This window comes from Chanodichthys erythropterus, chromosome 18 (assembly GCF_024489055.1).
Source record: "Chanodichthys erythropterus isolate Z2021 chromosome 18, ASM2448905v1, whole genome shotgun sequence".
Taxonomy (NCBI): Eukaryota; Metazoa; Chordata; class Actinopteri; order Cypriniformes; family Xenocyprididae; genus Chanodichthys; species Chanodichthys erythropterus.
In genome coordinates this window covers 12,336,565-12,358,519 of record NC_090238.1, presented here as the reverse complement: position 1 = coordinate 12,358,519, position 21,955 = coordinate 12,336,565, and the positions used below count along the sequence as shown (strand labels likewise).

Below are 21,955 nucleotides of genomic sequence, written 5' to 3'. Positions count from 1 at the left end.
TTTTTAGGCCTTTTTACATTTATTCCAAAATAATTACTAAAGGCAGTAACAATTTAAATGAGGAAAGTAAAGGTAGTTGAAAATAAGTTGACAATTAAAAAGATAAGCTGAACATTAGTTCACACATAATATATATTTTATGTGTGAACTAATGTTCAGCTTATCTTTTTAATTGTCAACTTATTTTCAACTACCTTTACTTTCCCCAAGCTGATTGCTCACTAAAAACCCCCACAGTCATCATGTTTTCAGGCCATTTCAAGTTTATGACATTGCATAAAGCGGTGAAATGGCTGAGTTGTTTACTTACTTTTTAATTAGTCTTTCCATTGTTGTCATTATAATATCATCGTTTTCATTCAGGCCGATTAGAACACGGAAACAAGAGGCGGGATTTATCGTGTGAACCAATCATAACCGATCATATCCAATCAAAGCGCGATGGAGGCATTGCATCCTCTCATGTGACTTTCCCCCATTTATTCTCAATTACCCCCCACTAAACCCACATTAGGGTGTCTGTTTTTTTTTTTTTTAGCAGACACTGCCTCTCCTGCCTCCTCGGAGTAAATGCCCCTGATATATATACATACACACACACACACACACTCACACATATATATATATATATATATATATATATATATATATATATTAGTGGTGGGCCGTTATTGGCGTTAACGTGCTGCGTTAACGTGAGACTCTTATCGGGCGATAAAAAATATATCGCCGTTAATCTATTCACAAAGTTGGGTTGGAAGCTGGGTCTAAACTACGCAAGCTTTGATGACTTTCACCTTGATATTTTAGCGCGAATGTATACCTAGCCGACCAAACGCAAAGACCCGCCCCCCTTAGTTACTGTTGCTTTGTCCGACAAGTCCTGGTGCTGTGAAGCCACAGTGATAAATGCATCACAGAGCAAAGAGGACACTGACAACACATCGACAGACAAGCAGGTTACTTATGATATCCCAGCTTTAAAACTGTGTCGTTTTTTAAGAAATTCAAACAATAAAAACAGTTTTGTTGCTCTTTAATGTGTTGTGACCATGATCGTGACAGATTGCTGTAGCGCCTCAGCTCAAGAGGCTCGTAAACCGATCATCTCTTACTGCGAGTCCATTTATAGCATCAAATAAACATGAATGAACATGAGCATCAATGTTGTTTCAAACGCGGAAAATTGTCAATATACAGAATTTTTCAAGTTTAACTCCACCGAGGTTAATCTTCTAACTCCTGACTGATTTGTCGGACAAAATGGCGGATTACTTTTAGTCATTATTTGGGTAGCACACATATTCTGAATGTCTTCGGTAGAATTCAAATGAGCCATTTTAATCTAGATTAATCTAGATTAATTCCAAGATTACAGTGAGATTAATCTAGATTAAAAAATCTATGCCCACCACTAATATATACAGCTATGGAAAAAATTAAGAGACCACTCCAAGTTCAGAAATCAATGTTAAGTGGTCTCTTAATTTTTTCCATAGCTGTATATATATATATATATATATATATATATTATATTATATAATATGTAATGAAATAATAATAAAAATATACAGTAGTCAACATTTGAAGTGGATCAAAACCTTTCATCAAAGTTGTCCTAAAACCTTCTTCTTAGGACAACTTAGTTCTTAAGACAGCTTTGATGAACTTCTTTGATCCACTTCAAACGCTGACTACTATATATTTACAAATACAAACCTGATTCCAAAAAAGTTGGGACACTGTACAAATTGTGAATAAAAACAGAATGCAATGATGTGGAAGTTTCAAATGTCAATATTTTATTCAGAATACAACATAGATGACATATCAAATGTTTAAACTGAGAAAATGTATCATTTTAAGGGAAAAATAAGTTGATTTTAAATTTGTTGGGACAAGGCCATGTTTACCACTGTGTGGCATCCCCTCTTCTTTTTATAACAGTCTGCAAACGTCTGGGGACTGAGGAGACAAGTTGCTCAAGTTTAGGAATAGGAATGTTGTCCCATTCTTGTCTAATACAGGCTTCTAGTTGCTCAAGTGTCTTAGGTCTTCTTTGTCGCATCTTCCTCTTTACGATGCGCCAAATGTTTTCTATGGGTGAAAGATCTGGACTGCAGGCTGGCCATTTCAGTATCCATCCTTCTTCTACGCAGCCATGATGTTGTAATTGATGCAGTATGTGGACTGGCATTGTCATGTTGGAAAATGCAAGGTCTTCCCTGAAAGAGACGACGTCTGGATGGGAACATATGTTGTTCTAGAACTTGGATATACCTTTCAGCATTGATGGTGCCTTTCCAGATGTGTAAGCTGCCCATACCACACGCACTCATGCAACCCCATACCATCAGAGATGCAGGCTTCTGAACTGAGCGCTGATAACAACTTGGGTTGTCCTTGTCCTCTTTAGTCCGGATGACATGGCGTCCCAGTTTTCCAGCAAGAACTTCAAATTTTGATTCATCTGACCACAGAGCAGTTTTCCACTTTGCCACAGTCCATTTTAAATGAGCCTTGGCCCAGAGAAATCGCCTGCACTTCTGGATCATGTTTAGATATGGCTTCTTTTTTGACCTATAGAGTTTTAGCTGGCAACGGCGAATGTCATGGTGGACTGTGTTCACAGACAATGTTTTCTGGAAGTATCTTTTTTGGAATGTGTAGCTCTCATGAAATCCAAAATGAGCCAATATTTGGCACTTTCAACATTTTATATGTTATCTATATTCTATTGTGAATAAAATATAAGTTTATGAGATTTGTAAATTATTGCATTCCTTTTTTATTCACAATTTGTACAGTGTCCCAACTTTTTTGGAATCAGGTTTGTATATAACTATACATAGATGTATGAATATACAATGTTCATTTAAAATAATAAATTAAATATGAGACACTTTCAGTACAACCAGGGGTTTAGCTGCAGTCTCATGTTCTCTTAGCAAAACTTTTATTGTACATACTGGAGAGTTACGTAACTTACACATGTAGACACACTCAGAAAATGTTTGTAACAATCCACTTTTCCCTGAAAAAGTTCACATCCTCAATTAAGCTCCAGTAATCCCTTTGTGAGCTGTTTGCACACAACAGCCATAAACATATGGGACAAGAAAGGTCAAAATGGGGATAATCACACACAGATGCTTTTACTATGGAATATTTATTCATTCTCCATTGTGCTGAGGGGTCTTCACTTTTTGTCTGTTTTAAAATGGTATGAAAATAGGGTCTGTCTTTTTACCAGGTCTGTGACCTTTTTACAAGGTTTTTCTTGTTTAGAAGGTATTTCATGACCTGTGACACTCAAATATGCAGCGGTAAGAGTTTTGCGGACAGGTGCCTTTTGGCTAAATTTCTTAGGTCATTATTTATGAAGCATGACTGACATTACCTCTGAGCTTCAGAACTTTCTGTTTTGCTTTTTTGCCTTTTACCCTCTTCTCAGATCACCATTCAGGAAATGATCTCACGTACCATGCGCTATCCATTTTTCATTCGCAAACGTTTTTGCAGGGGTTTTGTTATCATCCTGAAGTCAGATATGTTGAAGACAGCACATTCTACTCCATTACGAATCGTAGCAGTTGTTTTTCCAGTTTCATGCCTATAATAATAGAGGAAGTGGAGTTGTCCCTGTGGTTTATATGTGCTTGGACTGCTAGATCTTTATCATTGTTCATCTGGTAAAAACTATGAGATTTGCTGTAGTCACTTCTTGGTGTTTTTAGACATCTTGTTCTTGGTTGTGAGAAGAGGTCAGGAAAGGTTGAAAAACCTGTATTGGTTAACCACAAGAGGTTAATCAGGGACAAACTAGTGGTCAGAGAGACTAGATAAAAGGGATAAAGGGGACCCACTCTTGGATCCTTCTAGTTGCATGGATTGATTTCATATTTTTATTCTTATTTTATTATTATTCTATTTTTGTGTCTCTTTTTTGGTTGCCATTTTGATTTATCTAGGGAACTGAAACATTTTTGTGTCTGATTTAATTTTGCTCTTAATTCTTCTGTGTTTGACACTTATGCTTCTCTCCACAGCAGGGGAACGTGGGCGATCTGAAGACACTTCGGAAAGGACTGTCCCTGTATCACTCAGAGTCCCAGCTCTCCTCGCTATCCCAGTTTCAAGACACCTTACAGAACGTATGTATTCCAATGATGCAATTTAACATGACCCCATTATTTTGCATGTGAGCCAAAACCTAAATCACAGTTGAGCTTAAAAAGATTTGTCATGTTGAGCCGATTTGGAAGAGATTTGACAACAATTAGCTTTTGCAATTCCAGCTGGTTTCAGGATTCTGCTTTGCTCTTTGTACAAGCAGATGAGAACTGACCCGTGCCAAGAAGCTTAAAACATCAGGAGCTTAAAACTTGAATGACAGAGTAAAGTACCATTCAGGACAGTGTCTCAAGGTTTTGTTGTTGTTGTTGTTGTTGTTGTGGAAAGAATAGGTACCAGTAACTCAGTGGTTCAAGGTGCAATGTGTACATTTTAGGAAGATCTATTGACAGAAATGCAATACAATATACATATCTACAGTATGTTTTCAGTGGTGTATAAAGACCTTACATAATGAACCATTATGTTTTTATTACCTTAGAATGAGCCATTTCTAACTATATACACCACAGATCCCCTGACATGTTAAGTCAGCATTTTGTGCCGACATGCTTCTACAGTAGCTCTAAATGGACAAACTGCTCTACAGAGCACGTATGATTGACTAGCTACTCTCTGCTGTCTCAGACAACGACATATTTGTCCTGTGTTGGCCACCGTAGCTTCTCTTTATTGCAATTCGCGACCTCACCGCTAGATGCCGCTAAAATTTACACACTGCACCTTTAAACTTTTCAGGTAGCGGACAACTCAACATTTATCAACAAAAATTGTGCAGTTTAGCGAACGAGTCAGTGCACGAGAATAAAATTAAAAGTGATGAAAGCAAGGATAAGTCAAGACACTACAAACAGAAGGCTGTCCTTTTGGTGTGCTCAAGCACAGCTTTTTGGCCGAGACGCAGCCGACAAGAGGCGACAACACAGTCGGCTTTTGTCACCTCTAGTTCTTTGACATCGTCTTAAGCCAGGGACACACCTAACGATTCGCTGAAACATTCTAAGACTGAACTGAACACACATACCGATTGTTTCCTTCGACTGGAGCCGATTTATATACTCACACATGGAATTTGAACACCGACTGTAATCGCAGACTGAACGCAACTGGCTCTGACTGGACGCGTTTGAGCGCGATCAGTCATAAGTATCAATTTACATTCATAATCGGCCTTACAATCGTTAAGTGTGTGTACGGCTTTAGTGAGTCAGGGGATTTAGGCTTCCAAACCAAATGAAGATTCCATAATGTAAAATAAACTCTATCGTAGCTCTATAAAAAATTAACAATATTACTACTAACTCCAAATAATCATACTGTGGTTAGGTACATAAAGGCAGGAACACCCCAAGCCAACGCTGACAAACTAGTGGCGACGAAAGCAGACAGAGGGGTTGGCTCACATTGGCAGCGTCTGGGTCCAAAGTTTCCCTGACACACCAAACCGACGCTCGACAGCCGACGGCCAAGTAGCACGTCCGTTCTGCATCTGCGTAAGATGAAATGCCTTTCCGTACCAGCAGGTGGCAGTAGTTGAACAGCCAATCTGATCAATCCGATGACCCGACAAGCTCCGACGCCAATTCAACATGTCGAATCGGCCAAAAAAAAAGCCGACTAGGACCAACTTCAGCCGACAGGAGGGAACACACTGAGAAAACTTAGTCGGCCGACGAAGAAAAACTGCCCGACGGCCGACCTTCAGCTTGGTGTGTTCCTGCCTTAAGAAGCAACCTGCTTAAAGGGCTAGTTCACACAAAAATGAAAATTCCTTATTTACCCACCCTGATGTCGTTCCAAACCTGTAAGATATTTGTTCATCTTTGGAGCGTAAATTAAGATCTTTTTAAATAAAAACTGAGAGCTTTCTGTCCCTCCATAGACAGCTATGCCACTGAAACTTTAATGAGCATTTGAAGTTGTAAAAAGTTCATAAAGAGATCGTAAAGATAATCCATATGAATTTAGCGGTTTGGTCCAAATTTTCTGAAGAGACTCAACTTAGAACTTTTTTACGATAAACAGATTTAATTTAGGCTTTTATTCTATTTGTATTGTAGTATGTAGGTAAGAAGACGAATGAAAGATGCTTTGCTCATAGGTCATTTCCTGTGGCCTTGCAGGGGGTTTGTTGTGCTCTGATCTCTGCTGGAGTCTCAATGCTGATCCGTTCCTTGTTTTCAAGACCCTTTCTAACCTAAAAATGACCTTAGAGGAGCAATTTAACCAGCCTCAGTTTAATTTTTCCAGTGCATCTGATTTATATCAGAAACTATTCTCAGGTTTGCCAAGATACCAAAGTTCTTTATTTCTCCAAAGTAATCTTAGAAGAAACATCAAACACAAAACCTACAATGCTGTAAGGGGTGGAACAGAATGCAGAATGTTTTGTCCTGAAAGTCATATCTAATGTTTCATGTCATTTTGTCCACTGAAAATTTGTGAAAAATTCAGTCCTGAAGATTCACTTCAATATATTGAACTATTTTTCTGTATCTTACAGCCTTGTTTTTATTCATGTCATCATGTTGTCTCTTACTGCCATAGCTCACCTGTTTTATATTTCTTCGGTCTTATAAGAACTATTTCACTTAAATCTCATTGCTTGTATTAGAGAATGTCTCACTTAAGCAATTAAATCAAGAAATCTGTTTAAACAAATTTCTTTTCTCCTCCCTCGCTCTTTCTCTTCTCCTGAGATATCATCATCATCATCATCATTCCCCTACACCCTTATCCTCAGAAGAGGTCATCTGCGAACCTGGTGCTTTAGCTAATAAGTGCACTCATCAGCTATGACAGCACAGCTGCTCCACTTTAATATGAGAGACCGCTTCCACAGGAAAGAGAAATCAATTAAAGAGTGGCGTGGGTCTCGTCCTCAGAGGCTGCTGGGCTTATTTTATCCCAGCTCGTGTCAGCCCTGTCTACGAGCTCATCGCTTCATTAGCATGGCTTTGAACTTTCGCTTTAATCACGGGGGGAGATGGCACTAAATAATGCAGTGGCGAGCTACTGAAACAATAATCAGGTTCGACAGATCGACAGATCGGTTGCCGTTGTTAGAGGTTACCTGAGGAGGAAGTTGAGGAGAGGTAATCAGAGTAGTTTGGTGCTTTAGCTGTTACTAAAATATACTGTGTTAATATGGTTTTTGACATGAATGACGCCTTGATTTCACAGAATTAAGGGAGGTGTTGTCTTCATGTCTAAGAATCTGACAGGACTCGGGCAGAAATCATATGAATGGTTGAGCTAATGTATTAAAGATGTTTTAACATTACTGTAATAATCATGAGGCTGCTGTAGTGTAGAGCTGCACGATTAATCATAAAAAGATCACTATCTTGATTCAAACACCCACGTGATCTTATTTTATCAAACATTTGACAAAATAAAAATCATACTGGAACATTCAAATCTGGGTTCGTGTTGCCATGGTGAGCCAGAGACTAGTTTTGGACCACACATTAGTTGGGCTATTTCTGTGTTACAAATATTCAAATTATCACAGAAGCACTGAGATAAAAGTTTAAATTTAGGATATAAACACTGATGTCTACGATAGTGATCAAAATAGAGCAAACCACCGCCACTAATTGGTGACAAGTGACTGTTAAAAAATGTATTCATCTTTGAATCATTCATTCAAAAGATTTGTTCAAAAACACTGATTCATCCAGCAATGAAACAGGTAATTATTGAGTCATTGAATTCATTCAAAATAATTGTTTTTAATAATTCATTCAAACATTTTTTCCAGCAAATAATATTTTGTCAGAACCTCTAGTGAATTACATGTTAAATTCTTTAGTTGTATATTCAGAGTCGTGGGAGAATCGTGATCTCTATTTGAAACCCAAAAATCATGATTCTCATTTTATCCAGAATCGTGCAGCTCTACTGGAGCGTTCTCTGTAAATCAAGAAAACGAGATTGAGCTATATAACAATGATTAGTTTTTTGTTGATGAATGTATCCAAACAGTTGCTCACCTGTCTAATAAAACACATAATATATTAAAGTGACAAAATTAAACCGGAAACCGAAGGTAACATGGGTATAACGTCACTGGTTAAAATTGCTTATTTCTCTGAAATTTAAACATTCTTGGAAACTTATGGGATAATGTAAGTACACAAGTCAACACAATATATAACTGTTCTAGTGGTTTTTGGATATTTAATCCAAAAATCTTACATATTGTGCATTGTGCAGTATTTTTGTGAAAACTGTGATGCATTTTTTTTTTCAGAACTCTTTGATGAACAAAAAGATTAAAAGAACCACATTTATTTGAAATAACAATCTTTTGTAACAATATAAAAGTCTGTCACTTTTTATCAATTTAATGAGTCCTTGCTGTATAAGTATTGATTTTTAAAAACTTAAGTTCTTCTAAACTGTATTCTGCAAATACAGTTCTTCTCAGTTTGTTCTTCTTAAGTGCTTGTTTTAGCTGCCCAGACGAACTGAGAAAAATAGGCTCATACTATACATAATTCACTTCATTTTTTTCTAATTTGCTAGCTTTTTTGAAAGGCTGATGGACCTATAACTTTTATACATAAAACATCCATCCTGTCTTTTTTAATGAGAAGTGCCACACACATCAGAGTAAGGTTGTTTGCACAGCTAACCAGTTTATGTGGTTGAGTCTGGATTTTTTAAATCCAGCTATGGCCTGTTATCTGATTCTGATTTCCAAGTGGTATTTATGATCAATGCATTTTGTGGATTATAGAAAGCCTCTTCAAACTATCCAATAATATATTGGTCCTGGATTTGATAGGACTATAGAGATATCTTAATGATTGAATTTGGCTACATCTATCACCAGTAGTAATATCTCCTCTTCTCTCTTCTCTGTTTGTGACAGCACTCGGCACGCTAGCCAAATTACACAGATGTTCCTCGTGGCAAGGCTTCAAAACTAGGCTCCAAACAAATAGGATGATCACTAAAATGAATCACTGTTAATGCCTTGAGATGCCACTTACTTCTTATTTAATAATCTGTAATCTGATAAAATTCTGTCCTTTTAGGTCAATAGAATAAACACATGGGAGATTAATATGATTATTATGTTATCTTGGTTTGGAGGTATGGTTTGCATATATATATCGGGTGTGTCTAATACGTTCTGAAAAGTGAAGCCACGGGCTCTTTGATCGCCCCCTGGAGGCTGGATGCAGTACAGGTCATAAACCCCGCCCTCTTAATGCAGTCGAATGAGACTTCAGTGAAAACTTACAAATAAATTCTGCTGCAAATAAAACTTTCTGAAAGATGGTTTTGGTCATTTAAGGTAGTTGTTATCACACTGATATATATTCAATTGTTCGTTTTTGTGATGATTTAGATTTTAGCTAGCAATTTGATGCTATAAAAACGGGGCGTGTCGTCATGATTCGAAGTTGATTGACAGCTTGTCTGAGGACTGTCGGAGCTTCGAGGGGAGATTGAAGATGTATTAACTAACTGTTATTTTTCGATTTCTTTGTTATTTAACACCAACAAAATGAGTTGTTCAGCAGTAAACTGTACTAACCGATCTACAGGATCTGACGGATCACTGAACTTTTTTTCTGTAACATCAAATGTGGGCGTTATAAGCTAATTAATAAATGTTATTAGTTAAGATAACACACCTAATGTTAACCATGTCGGGAAAAAGCAGGTGATCGTTATCTGGCATTTACTTATTATTTTTATGGGTATAAAATAATAATTAGCAGGACAAAACTAATGATAGCTTACTCTAATTACAGCAATCGATCTCCTGTAACGTTAGTTGAACTTGATTTAAAATGGCAGGACTTTTTCTGACGATTTAGAGTTGTTTCTAGTGGCATATTATATTGATTTTATCTACTGAATTTGCTGTTTCAAAAATATTATTGCTCTAGAAACAGAATAGCCTATTATTTTATAGGTAGACTTTTAAATTGTGTATAATTTTTATAGTCTATTTAAAATACATGAATGATGGCGCAGTCGTCTGGGCGGAAGTTTGATATCGCGACTCCACCTCCGGCTCAACTGACGATTCCTTCTGCGCATGCCCAGGCTCCAAACTTTTTTTTTTTTGACGTATTGCGTAATGTGTCAGCGCCCATTCATCAGCCCATTTTGGCTTCAGTTCAATACAATGGAAGGAAGCGGCGTCGCGTCGTCCATCTTTTTTTACAGTCTATGATATATATAGTCAAATCAACTTCAATAAATAATGTAGTTCAGATAACATAATATTTTGAGTTTCTGTTGATTAAACCAATCGCCTTCATTGTATTAACTAAAATTTTTAATATCAATGAACTCAAACTTTTAAGGCAACCAGGTAACTTACTTTTTTAAGTTAAACCAACAATTCTTTTTTACAGTGAGATCATATATATCTCGATCGCTAAAATCAAGTATTTACATTCTAATATAGTGCAGAATGATACTAAATAGTCTTCCATATGTTTATTGTATCTTCAGTTTTTACTGTTGTATGGGTCCGAATAGTCATTGGCATTTGCTATTAAAAAATCCATATCAGTCAACCATCCTTGGCTTGTACTGGCAAATGAATCCATGCAGAATGAATTGTGGGACTCCTGGGCTTCTCTAATCAGGCTGCAGCAATGCATGACAGCGAGCATTGGGTCAGGATGTTCTCGGGTCAGTCCAGGGTAAAGTACCCACGGCTCTAGCCCTCAATAAACCTGCTGGCAACTGAAAGTGAACATCACAGTCCTGTTCTCACAGGCCAAAAGCGAGTTGCAGTTTCCATCCAGGGGTCCTCTCCCAACCCTGCTGCTGAAATGCCAGCTCAATTGTTGTGGATTTAACGCTAGAACGGGATTCAAAGGGCTGTGTCTATACAGGGGCTCACAAGACCCTGTGCACTGAAAGAGCTCTTTGTTGATGGGTACCCATGAAGGGGGTACAAGCAGAGATGAGTTATAATGAGATGGTTTAACCCATTTTGAGCCTGAGTTGACTCAGCTATGGGCTTTTCTAGTGCTTGGATCTCTTCTGGTAATCTGAGAGAGCAGTATGAGTGATCTTTGATCGTGATGAATGTGTGTCCATCTGTCCACAGGGGTCCACGCGGATGCCTGGAGGTGATCTGCCGCCCCCTGTCACAGGATACCTGACTGCAGCCCAGAAACCAGAGGCTGTTGTACATGCCATGAAAGTAAGATTATGATACAGATGTTACAAAATCAAGTCGTGTTTGAATTCTGGAACTAGCATAAGTTAAATATATTATGCTAAATCATATTATGCTGAAATATTACTGTAAATTTGTGGCCTAGCGGTTAGTGCTCATGCATTCATTTCCCAGTTGAATTCCCACATCATCCCAGTTGTCATCTCTCAATAAAAAGTGTCATAAATCATTAAAAAGGTAAAGGTCAAACCTGATTTCACAGGAATTAGATTGAGTTTCATGGTAGAAATGCTTGATTGGTTTTTAGTTTGATTCTCCAGGCATAGGTTTTAGGACGCACCATTGATTTTATGAGATGAACTATTAATTATTATACTAATACTGTCATCTAGAGGATTTTCTGTGAACTGTTCTTTGAAAGAAAACAAACATTGGTAAAAGGGAAGCAGAGAGATTATTCCAGTTAGTTTTTTTAAGTTTCATTTTTTAATATAATATTTCTATTTTACTTTAATTCAGCTTTATTTCAATTAACAAAAAAATAAATAGTTTTAGTTAAAGTCCCCCTGTAGTGAAAATCAAGTTTTTAATGTTGCTTATATGTGTATGTGGTGTTTTTAATATACTTTAAATCAAACCATGTGCAAATTCATTAGTCAGCACCATTGCAGAGTAATTTCTCTTTAAAACTGCAGTGAAAAAACGCGGTTTGAAATCGCCGGTGTTTGTGATATCACCAATCACGTCAATATGCGGGTGGGCTTTAGCATATCATTAACTATGACCACTCTGAATCAGGGGAGTCTCAAGAGAAGTCAGGTTATCCTGGTATATTTTTCTGTTGATATGAAAAATCGGGTATATGTAGCAATATAGCGGGTGAGTTATGTATATGATGTATATTACGATGTTATGATGAACTATATGTCTTTCTCCCCTCCCTGACGCATTTCTAAGAATACTGATTGTTAGAAGGCATCTGTTTGACTCTGGGATGATGAACGGGAACATGGTATCATGTAACATTAGCAACACATTATTAGCTGTTTTATAACGTAATCAAGCAAAAGGTTAATCATATAAATTAAGGTTATGTGTCTGACATTGTAAAGAGCAAAACCATTGTGCAGCGTTTACTACAGTAGAGCGAGTGGATCTCTGAACTGTTGCGAGTGGAGGCGGGGATAATTTGCATATTCATGGTTCCACTTATACTAAATGAGGCAAGGGTGTGGTTACATTCAAGCTATTTTAAGGCATGAAGTATTTTTTTCACAGGAAAAAACATTTAGATATGTCATTTTGGTGATCAAAGATGAGTTTTAAGTGTTAAAATGATTAACTACAGGGAGACTTTAATAAAAACACTGGGTAGGCCGTTGTCACAGTATGTTGTCATGTGGCTGCTAAAGTGTTCTAGGTCATTGCCAGGTTGTTGCTAAGGTGTGCTGGGGAGTTACTATGTGGTTTCATACTGTTGCAAATGAAAATAGCCCACCCTCAAGTCTCTGATAGTCTGACTCCCCCTTTCATTATAAGTCTATAACATTTTTTCAGCTGTTTTATGGCCCAAAAAAAAGTTATTTCACTTTTGATTTGAGGTATCATTCATTTTGTAGTGCCGGAACCCAAAATACTTAGGTTTAGGGGTTCAAGTCAGTTAAGTATAGTAATAGTGAAGCTTGCTTTAGCAAACACCGCTAATCATTTAACCCTCTGTTGATTTACTTTGTAGGTATTAGAAGTCCATGAGAACCTAGACAGGAAGATCCCAGAGGACTATGAGGAGGATCTCAGTGAGAAAGAGAAAGCCATTGTCAGAGAGATGTGTAATGTGAGTCTACCTAGTAACTTCTCATCTGCCTCCCCCTACCCTGAACCTCAGCTTAGATTCCTCTAGTGCGTTAATAAAACCCTGTTCCACAGAAAGAGGCTGTAAGTTTGTGCTCCCTCTCCCATGTGTTTGTTTTGCTGTCACTTTGTATAATTACGCCTGCTTTGATTGAGGACACTGTTTCAATGTTTCACAACAGAGACCCACTTTCAGACCACTTTAATGAGAGGCCTTGGCAAAAGTCCTCAGACTGTTTACCGCACAGTTGTCTATGCAATTAAAATAACTTGATCGCTAAAACAATGCAGATTTATCAGCTCCCTGAAGGGCCCCTGGAATCTGGGACCTGTGCTTTGTTCCTGCACCAGCCTGTCAAAAGGAAAATCTCAGATAGCACAAGGGCTTCTTTCTTTTCTGATCATAATTAGTCCCCAGTCTCACCCAACCCCCTTTTAGAAGCTCTCTCTATGAGTCATTGTGAAATTGGGAGATTCTTCATATATATATATATATATATATATATATATATATATATATACGGAAAGTATTCAGACCCCCTTACATTTTTCACTCTTTGTTATATTGCAGCCATTTGCTAAAATCATTTAAGTTCATTTTTTCCTCATTAATGTACACACAGCACCCCATATTGACAGAAAAACACAGAATTGTTGACATTTTTGCAGATTTATTAAAAAAGAAAAACTGAAATATCACATGGTCCTAAGTATTCAGACCCTTTGCTCAGTATTTAGTAGAAGCACCCTTTTGATCTAATACAGCCATGAGTCTTTTTGGGAAAGGTGCAACTAGTTTTTCACACCTGGATTTGGGGATCCCCTGCCATTCCTCCTTGCAGATCCTCTCCAGTTCTGTCAGGTTGGATGGTAAATGTTGGTGGACAGCCATTTTTAGGTCTCTCCAGAGATGCTCAATTGGGTTTAAGTCAGGGCTCTGGCTGGGCCATTCAAGAACAGTCACGGAGTTGTTGTGAAGCCACTCCTTCGTTATTTTAGCTGTGTTCTTAGGGTCATTGTCTTGTTGGAAGGTAAACCTTCGGCCTAGTCTGAGGTCCTGAGCACTCTGGAGAAGGTTTTCGTCCAGGATATCCCTGTACTTGGCCGCATTCATCTTTCCCTCGATTGAAACCAGTCGTCCTGTCCCTGCAGCTGAAAAACACCCCCACAGCATGATGCTGCCACCACCATGCTTCACTGTTGGGACTGTATTGGACAGGTGATGAGCAGTGCCTGGATTTCTCCACACATACCGCTTAGAATTAAGGCCAAAAAGTTCTATCTTTGTCTCATCAGACCAGAGAATCTTATTTCTCACCATCTTGGAGTCCTTCAGGTGTTTTTTCATGTGTCTTGCACTGAGGAGAGGCTTCCGTCAGGTCACTCTGCCATAAAGCCCCGACTGGTGGAGGGCTGCAGTGATGGTTGACTTTCTACAACTTTCTCCCATCTCCCGACAGCATCTCTGGAGCTCAGACACAATGATCTTTGGGTTCTTCTTTACCTCTCTCACTAAGGCTCTTCTCCCCCGATAGCTTAGTTTGGCCGGACGGCCAACTCTAGGAAGGGTTCTGGTCGTCACAAATGTCTTCCATTTAAGGATTATGGAGGCCACTGTGCTCTTAGGAACCTTAAGTGCAGCAGAAATTTTTTTTGTAACCTTGGTTAGATCTGTGCCTTGCCACAATTCTGTCTCTGAGCTCTTCAGGCACCTCCTTTGACCTCATGATTCTCATTTGCTCTGACATGCACTGTGAGCTGTAAGGTCTTATACAGACAGGTGTGTGGCTTTCCTAATCAAGTCCAATGAGTATAATCAAACACAGCTGGACTCAAATGAAGGTGTAGAACCATCTCAAGGATGATCAGAAGAAATGGACAGCACTTGAGTTAAATATATGAGTGTCACAGCAAAGGATACTGAATACTTAGGACCATGTGATATTTCAGTTTTTTATTTTTTAATAAATCTGCAAAAATGTCAACAATTCTGTGTTTTTCTGTCAATATGGGGTGCTGTGTGTGCATTAATGAGGGAAAAAAAATAAACTTAAATGATTTTAGCAAATGGCTGCAATATAACAAAGAGTGAAAAGTTTAAGGGGGTCTGAATATTTTCCGTACCCACTGTACATTAGTTAGCTAATGTGTTCTGTTAGGAAGATCTCAGTCACATCATAATTACACACAATATCAAACATCCGCACATTATAAATATGACAAGATGTTTTTTCCAGGACATACTGTACAGTAATACAGGAGAAATATATTGAAGACATTTTTTTATTTTACAACATTTCATTTCCAAACTGTGCGTTTGCTTTGTGTGTTCAGGTGGTGTGGCGAAAGCTCGGTGATGCAGCAGGAGCCAAACCCTCCATCCGCCAACATCTCTCTGGGAACCAGTTCAAAGGCCCTTTGTAGCTCCCATGTCAATGACCGGCAGGGCCTCGAACAAACAAACAAATCTGTGAATATGACAAGAGGAGCAGACAGAACTGGGCAACTTCAGGAAACGACACAAAGAACTTCGCTTCTACTGCCAGCTTCTCTCATGGCATTCAGTTGAGACATTTCAAACCTGTTACCTATGACACTAGGTGGTAGTTTAATATATAATGGACTCACAATTAGCACAAGCTAAATCACAGCTCTATTTATGTGTATACCTTCCAAGTATTCATATAAGGCAGCTTAATGGATTAATTTCTCATTCCTGAAACAGAATGAAACAGATAAATGCCCCATGCAGACACTCCCATAAAATTGAACCTTTCCACTCCTAGATGCTTTTTGATTTTGGCATAAGGCAACTTCATATTATTCTGTTATACAAGGAATTTTTATTTTTTTTGTAGACCACTGCCATTCAAAAGTCTCTTATGCTCACCAAGACTGTGTTTATTTGATCAAAAATACAGTACAAACAGTAATATTGTGAAATATTAATACAGTATAAAATAACTGTTTTCAATCTTAATATTTTTTTAATCCTGTAAATCCTCCTGAATTTTCAGCATCATTACTCCAGTCTTCAGTGTCACACGATCCTTCAGAAATCATTCTAATATGCTGATTTGCTACTCATTAAATATTATCAACAATATTGAAAACACTTGTGTTGCTTAATACATCTTTCAGGATTCTTTCAAAAGGACATCATTTATTTGAAATAGAAATCTTTTGTGACATATATGTTTTTACTGTCACTTTTGATCAATTTAATGCATCCTTGCTGAATAAAAGTATTAGTTTATTTTAAAAATGTCTTTATTGACCCCAAACTTTTGAATGGATTTATATATTTTTGATTTAAGCCACTCACATCACATCAGAATGTGACAGACTATTATCATTACAAATAAACTTAAACCAAGAATCATGTTACTTCTAAAGTTACCAGACATTAACAAAAAATAACAAGTTTAATTTAATGCCAGTTTTTACTCATTTACTCCTGACAGTTGTTTTTGCAACCTGTTCATGTAACGGAAAAATAAAATATTTTTTTCCCCCCAGGTATGAATACATATAATACTTTTGCTCAGGTTCCCAGACATACTTAAAATAACAAAATAAAATAATACTATATACTAAGTAACTTCTAGTCTGGACATATTCAGAAAATACATGCAGGCCAGCTCATGAGCATAAGCATTTAAAGGTGCAGTAAGCGATTTCTGAGAAACACTGTTGATATATGAAATCACCAAAACAAACATACCCCTACCCAATAGGATCACACCCCATCTTTATAGCTTACGAACACGCTATGCAACACAGGTACCTCCCCCTAAATGAGTGTATACGCCCCTTGGCTATAAGCGTGTTTTGCGATCCACTTTCAACAGCGCTTCTCAGAAATTGCTTACTGCACCTTTAATTAAAGAATTTTATCCAAACAGTGCTTATAAATGCCAGTTCTTCTTTCACAGCATATTATATAAAGTACTTTAAGTTCCAAACTGACAATCGTGATTAATTGAAGCTGCTTTCTATGCTTTTATTTGTCTTTGTAATCTTTCAAATGAAAGCAGATCAAAAATGTCAAAATTCAAAATCATTATTTTATAATGTGTCCCAGTGTAGTGCTTTTAATTGCATATGCGACCTAGCGGCTTTATGTTGTCATAATTGAAAGTACTGTTAAATCTGTTTTAGGTCTACAGATACTGTATGAAAAGAACTGGAACCCAATTTCAGGTTCTAGATACTGAATAAGTGCAATATAGAAACTCTGTCTGGATGAATGGAAGTATGGAAGTGTTGTGTGTTTTCAGTTCAGCCTGGATTAGCATAACTGATTCCAGTTTGCAGTGTGAAGTTTCATCATTACACTATTTGTAAAAGCATTTAAAGGATTAGTTCACCCAAAAATAAAAAAATCTGTAATTAATTACTCTCCCTCATGTCGTTCCAAACTCGTAAGACCTTCATTCATTTTCGGAACACAAATTAAGATATTTTTGATGAAATTCGAGAGTTTTATTTTTCTCCCATAGAAAGCAATGAAATTACCACATTCAAGATCCAGAGAAGTTGTAAAGATATGGTTAAAATAGTCCATGTGACTACAGTGGTTTAACCTTAATGTAATGAATGTAATGTAATGTACAAAACCAAAACTAAAATAACTACATTTTTCAACAACTTCAGTTTCCTACGCAGTTAGCGCAGTGTTTACGTCCGAACGCTGGCTCAGTATTGGCCGACGCTGTTCACATGCTCACCACGACGCATGCATATGATGCTGACGCAGAAGTGGTGAGAAATTGAGTCCCGCCAGGAATCAGGTCTCCTTTAGGACCCTGAGTGATCCCATTGGTTTAATGGGTAGTATTTTTAGCGCCTGTTTATTATTCCTTCAAAATCATGTTATGATTTATATAGTTTAAAATGCGTTGGTTCATATATTAGTATATAACTGAAGCTATAGGTTGTGAAATCAAGCATTTCTTACTGTTTTTAGTTAGCTTTTGTACTACTAGCATAACATGCATCTACGCGATTAGCCTGCTAGATTAGCTTATATTAAATTATGTTTTTAGCTTCCAATGTCTGTTTCCAGTTTGTTTTATTATGCAATGCATAGGCATTCATTTTATCTTTCAAGCAAGTTGTTTGTGCACTTAATTTAATAAACATCATACAATAGTGAAATAGGTTATAATTAGTAAAGACATGACATTAGGGCCAATAATGAGTCGGCGTTCTGACGTAAACATGGAAGGTCTGACTGCAATGTGTCTTCAACATAAACTAGGTAGTAGAATGACAGGGTAGAGAGGAAATTGTTGAATAAAGTTGTTATTTTTGTTTTGTTTTTGCGCACAAAATGTATTTTTGTCACTTCATTACATTACGGTTGAACTACTGCAGTCATGTTAAGATGTCTTTACTACATCTCTGGACCTTGAATGTAGTAATTTTGTTGCTTTCAATGAGAGATTAAAAAAAAAACTTGTATTTCATCAAAAATATCTGAATTTGTGTTCTGAAATGAATGTCTTACAGGTTTGGAACGACACGAGGGTGAGTAATTAATGACAGAAATTTCATTTTTGGGTGAACTAACCCTTTAATGTGTTATGAAACTTTAGCACATGCAATTTTAATTGCGTAATCTGCGATTGGAGCATGAAAAAGTACCTCAGTCACATTTTCCATAATTCCTTTTACCAAGCTTATCGTTTCTGCGTATACTAAATTAAATCAGACCAAACAGTATGTGCTGATAAAAACTGGATAAGGTTAGCATTATTAATAAAGAGCTTTTTTTGCTGAATTTTGTGTAAAATGTCTAATTCTGCTCCATATGCCTAGTTCATGAGACCTTCACGCAACATCTTTTTTGTGTGCGTACTGACACAGTATAAAGCAAAGTCTGAATGGAAGTACATGAGAACGCAGTAAATGAAGTGTATTTTGAGTTTTGTGTGTTATAATTCAGAATCATTATCTTTGTATACAAGAACTGCCTGAAAAGATGCTTGCTGCATTCACACAAAAGCTCTTTTTTTGAAAACCAGTGACCCGATAAGCCATAATTTTGTATTGTTTGTTTAAAACGAAGCTATATTGAGCATTGCCGAAATCCCTCAGCCGATCTAGTTATTTTTGTATTAAAGTTGTGTGGAATTTCATTGAAATTGTATATTTATGAGAGCACTTTTACAGTGCTAGACTGAAATCACATTCGTATTGGATGGTTTTGTTCACATTGGATGCAGCAGGTGGCTTTTGGCGGTGTGTTAATTATTATTATTTTTTTTTTTTGTCTTATGTTTATGAGAACAAAATGAGCAGCAAACATTTGACTAAGTAAAGAAAATAATTGCATATTTTTATGAAAAGGATACGTTGTGAATTTGGGTCAGTAAATATTGTCTCGGTTATGCTGTAAAGTGTTTCATGTGAACACAATGCCTAAATAATTGGTGTTGAAGTACACATATTCATTAAAACTATTTTTGAAATCTAATTAAAAGTGTCCTTTATAAGCAGATCTAGTCTACACAACTACTGACTTTTTTTGTATTTAAGTTTAAAGCACAAAAGAATCTGAAATGCTGATATTTTCCTATTTTCTTTTCAAATGCACTGCTTCTTTTGTGAATGAAGATTTGATGTTTGAATCCTTCATGAAATTCAATGTTCTGTGTAGCTCATCTGTATGTGAAACACACATGAAGTTGTATTCTAGGACATACAGTTCAGCGCAATGTAAATAACTTCTATTACTGTAGAATACCTGTAACTAGCATGCGTTTATATATTTTTAATAAGCTGTATGTAGCTGAGAATGGACCTGTATTTTAGCTAATGAAAAATGCATTGCAAATAACCCTCTTGTAGATTTGAAATAAACAATCCTTCTCTTTGTAAAATGTCTTCTTTTTGTGTTGTGTGAAATGAACAGAAAAAAGGCAGATTCTGCCATCTACTGGAGATTTACTGCAATTGAATGGACGCTCCTAATGTTGACAGATTTATATTTTTTTTGTCTTTTCCAAAAATTATAAGAGGAAGTAGGTGCTTGACCTTCAGAATGTTATTTGCCAACCTCAGAAGATCAAACTAAATATTACATACGATGTTTTATTCTTTATTCATTCTATATGAGCTTCCAATCCTGTTTTTTTTTTTTTTTTTTTTGTCTGTCTGAATGTAGTTTAACCTTAAATCCTAAATTGTTGTTTTATAAGAAATTATATAGAAATTATGTCTTTGGTGTAATGTATACAGGGTTAGGGAATAACCAGTTATCATATACCACAATTGGTAAATATTATATAAAATTATAAATATAAGAAGTAAAAAAAGGAAAATAAATTATATTATACATTATAAAGTAGAAAAATAGATACATTAACCTGTTAAGTGTCACAGCCATTACATATTTAAAACAGTAATATTCTATACTAAACCTAAACTAATCTTGACAAACTATATATCATTTGAAAGCTTAGTTTTCTTTTTTTTTTCTTTTATTTTAAAATAAATTAGAGAGGAGTAGTTTATTAATTTGCAACAAGCATATTTTCATACTCATAAGGCATGTTCAGACCTTTATTTTGAAATTTTGAACATGAAAATCATTTAAGATTGGTTGAAACATGTTTGTTTTCATGCCAAGAGTTCAAAAGATAACATCCATTCAACTTTTTTTTTTTTTAAAGGTCTGAAAATGTTTTAATAGAAAAAAAAAAAATACATTTATGATTGTGGCGGCGATCTGTAACCCACATACATGTTGTTTTTATGTTTATTAGAGGCTGAATTCATATCAAATTCTGCCAAACTTCCCTTACTACTTCCATATAGGATGTTTACTTCATAAATAGTATGAAAATAATGGAAATATATGGTTCAGATCACTCAAACCATATATGGAAATGGATGCGCCCTTATATGGTCAGTAATGGAGCTTGTCATCTAGTGAAAAAGTGTGATACTGCACCCAAACAAAATCTTACTGAAAGCTCTTTTTTTGAGATATCAACCTGAAATTTGGAACACAACTTGTTCAGATTTTTGGCTTTGATTTACTTGCAGTTTTAGAGTGAAACTTGTTTTGTAAAATATATATTTTATATAAAATATATTTTTTCATTTTACATTTTCATAAACCTAAACTTCTATAACTTTTTTTTCTGTTTCACTTACATAAGTTATTTCACTTCTACAACAATCTGCCAAATCTAATCTTTAAAACAAGACCTTTATTTCAAAGTATTCTTGAATTACAAACATTTAAGTTTGAATAGTGCATTTTCATGTCTAAACAAAAAAAAAAAAAAAAACAAAAAAAAAAAAAAAAAAAAGGGGTGACATTTAACAGGTTAAGAAATTATATAGAAATTACATCTTTGGTGTAATTTAAACAGGGTTAGGGAATAACCAGTTATCATATCATTACCACAATTGATAAATATTATATAAATTCATAAATGTAAGAAGTAAAAAAAGGAAAATAAATTATATCATACATTATAAAGTAGAAAAATAGATACATTAACCTGTTAAGTGTCACAGCCATTACATATTTAAATATGTTGTTCCTGTGATTGACGTTTTCCTCCGCGAATCATGTTGTGCAAACTTTATCCTTTTATGGTCACTTTATGAACCCAAAGTAAACTTCCAATCACAAGTCACACAAGCGTTTTCTGTTGGTGTAGTCAAACCAACCTTGTAAATCTGACCGCACAGATCGACTCCTCTCGCGACCAGTGAAATCTCTACAAACGGGTACCGCCTTGGCGCAAACCAATAGATACGCACAGTTTAGTGAGGAGAAATATATGT

General features: G+C 36.2%; 1 protein-coding gene across 2 annotated transcripts in view; it reads left to right on the top strand.

Annotated features, from left to right (window-relative positions):
* Window positions 1-20,009, top strand: part of ccdc85ca (coiled-coil domain containing 85C, a) — a 56,748-nt gene extending 36,739 nt beyond the window's left edge. The window contains exons 3-6 of one of the 2 annotated variants that reach the window (XM_067368146.1): window positions 4,050-4,154; window positions 11,225-11,320; window positions 13,032-13,130; window positions 15,482-20,009. In XM_067368146.1, the coding sequence (XP_067224247.1) occupies window positions 4,050-4,154; window positions 11,225-11,320; window positions 13,032-13,130; window positions 15,482-15,571 (390 nt within the window). In that variant the 3' untranslated portion in view covers window positions 15,572-20,009. The remainder of the gene's footprint in view (window positions 1-4,049; window positions 4,155-11,224; window positions 11,321-13,031; window positions 13,131-15,481) is intronic. The other variant, XM_067368148.1, reaches the window with a different exon arrangement.
* Window positions 20,010-21,955: the final 1,946 nt, after the last annotated feature.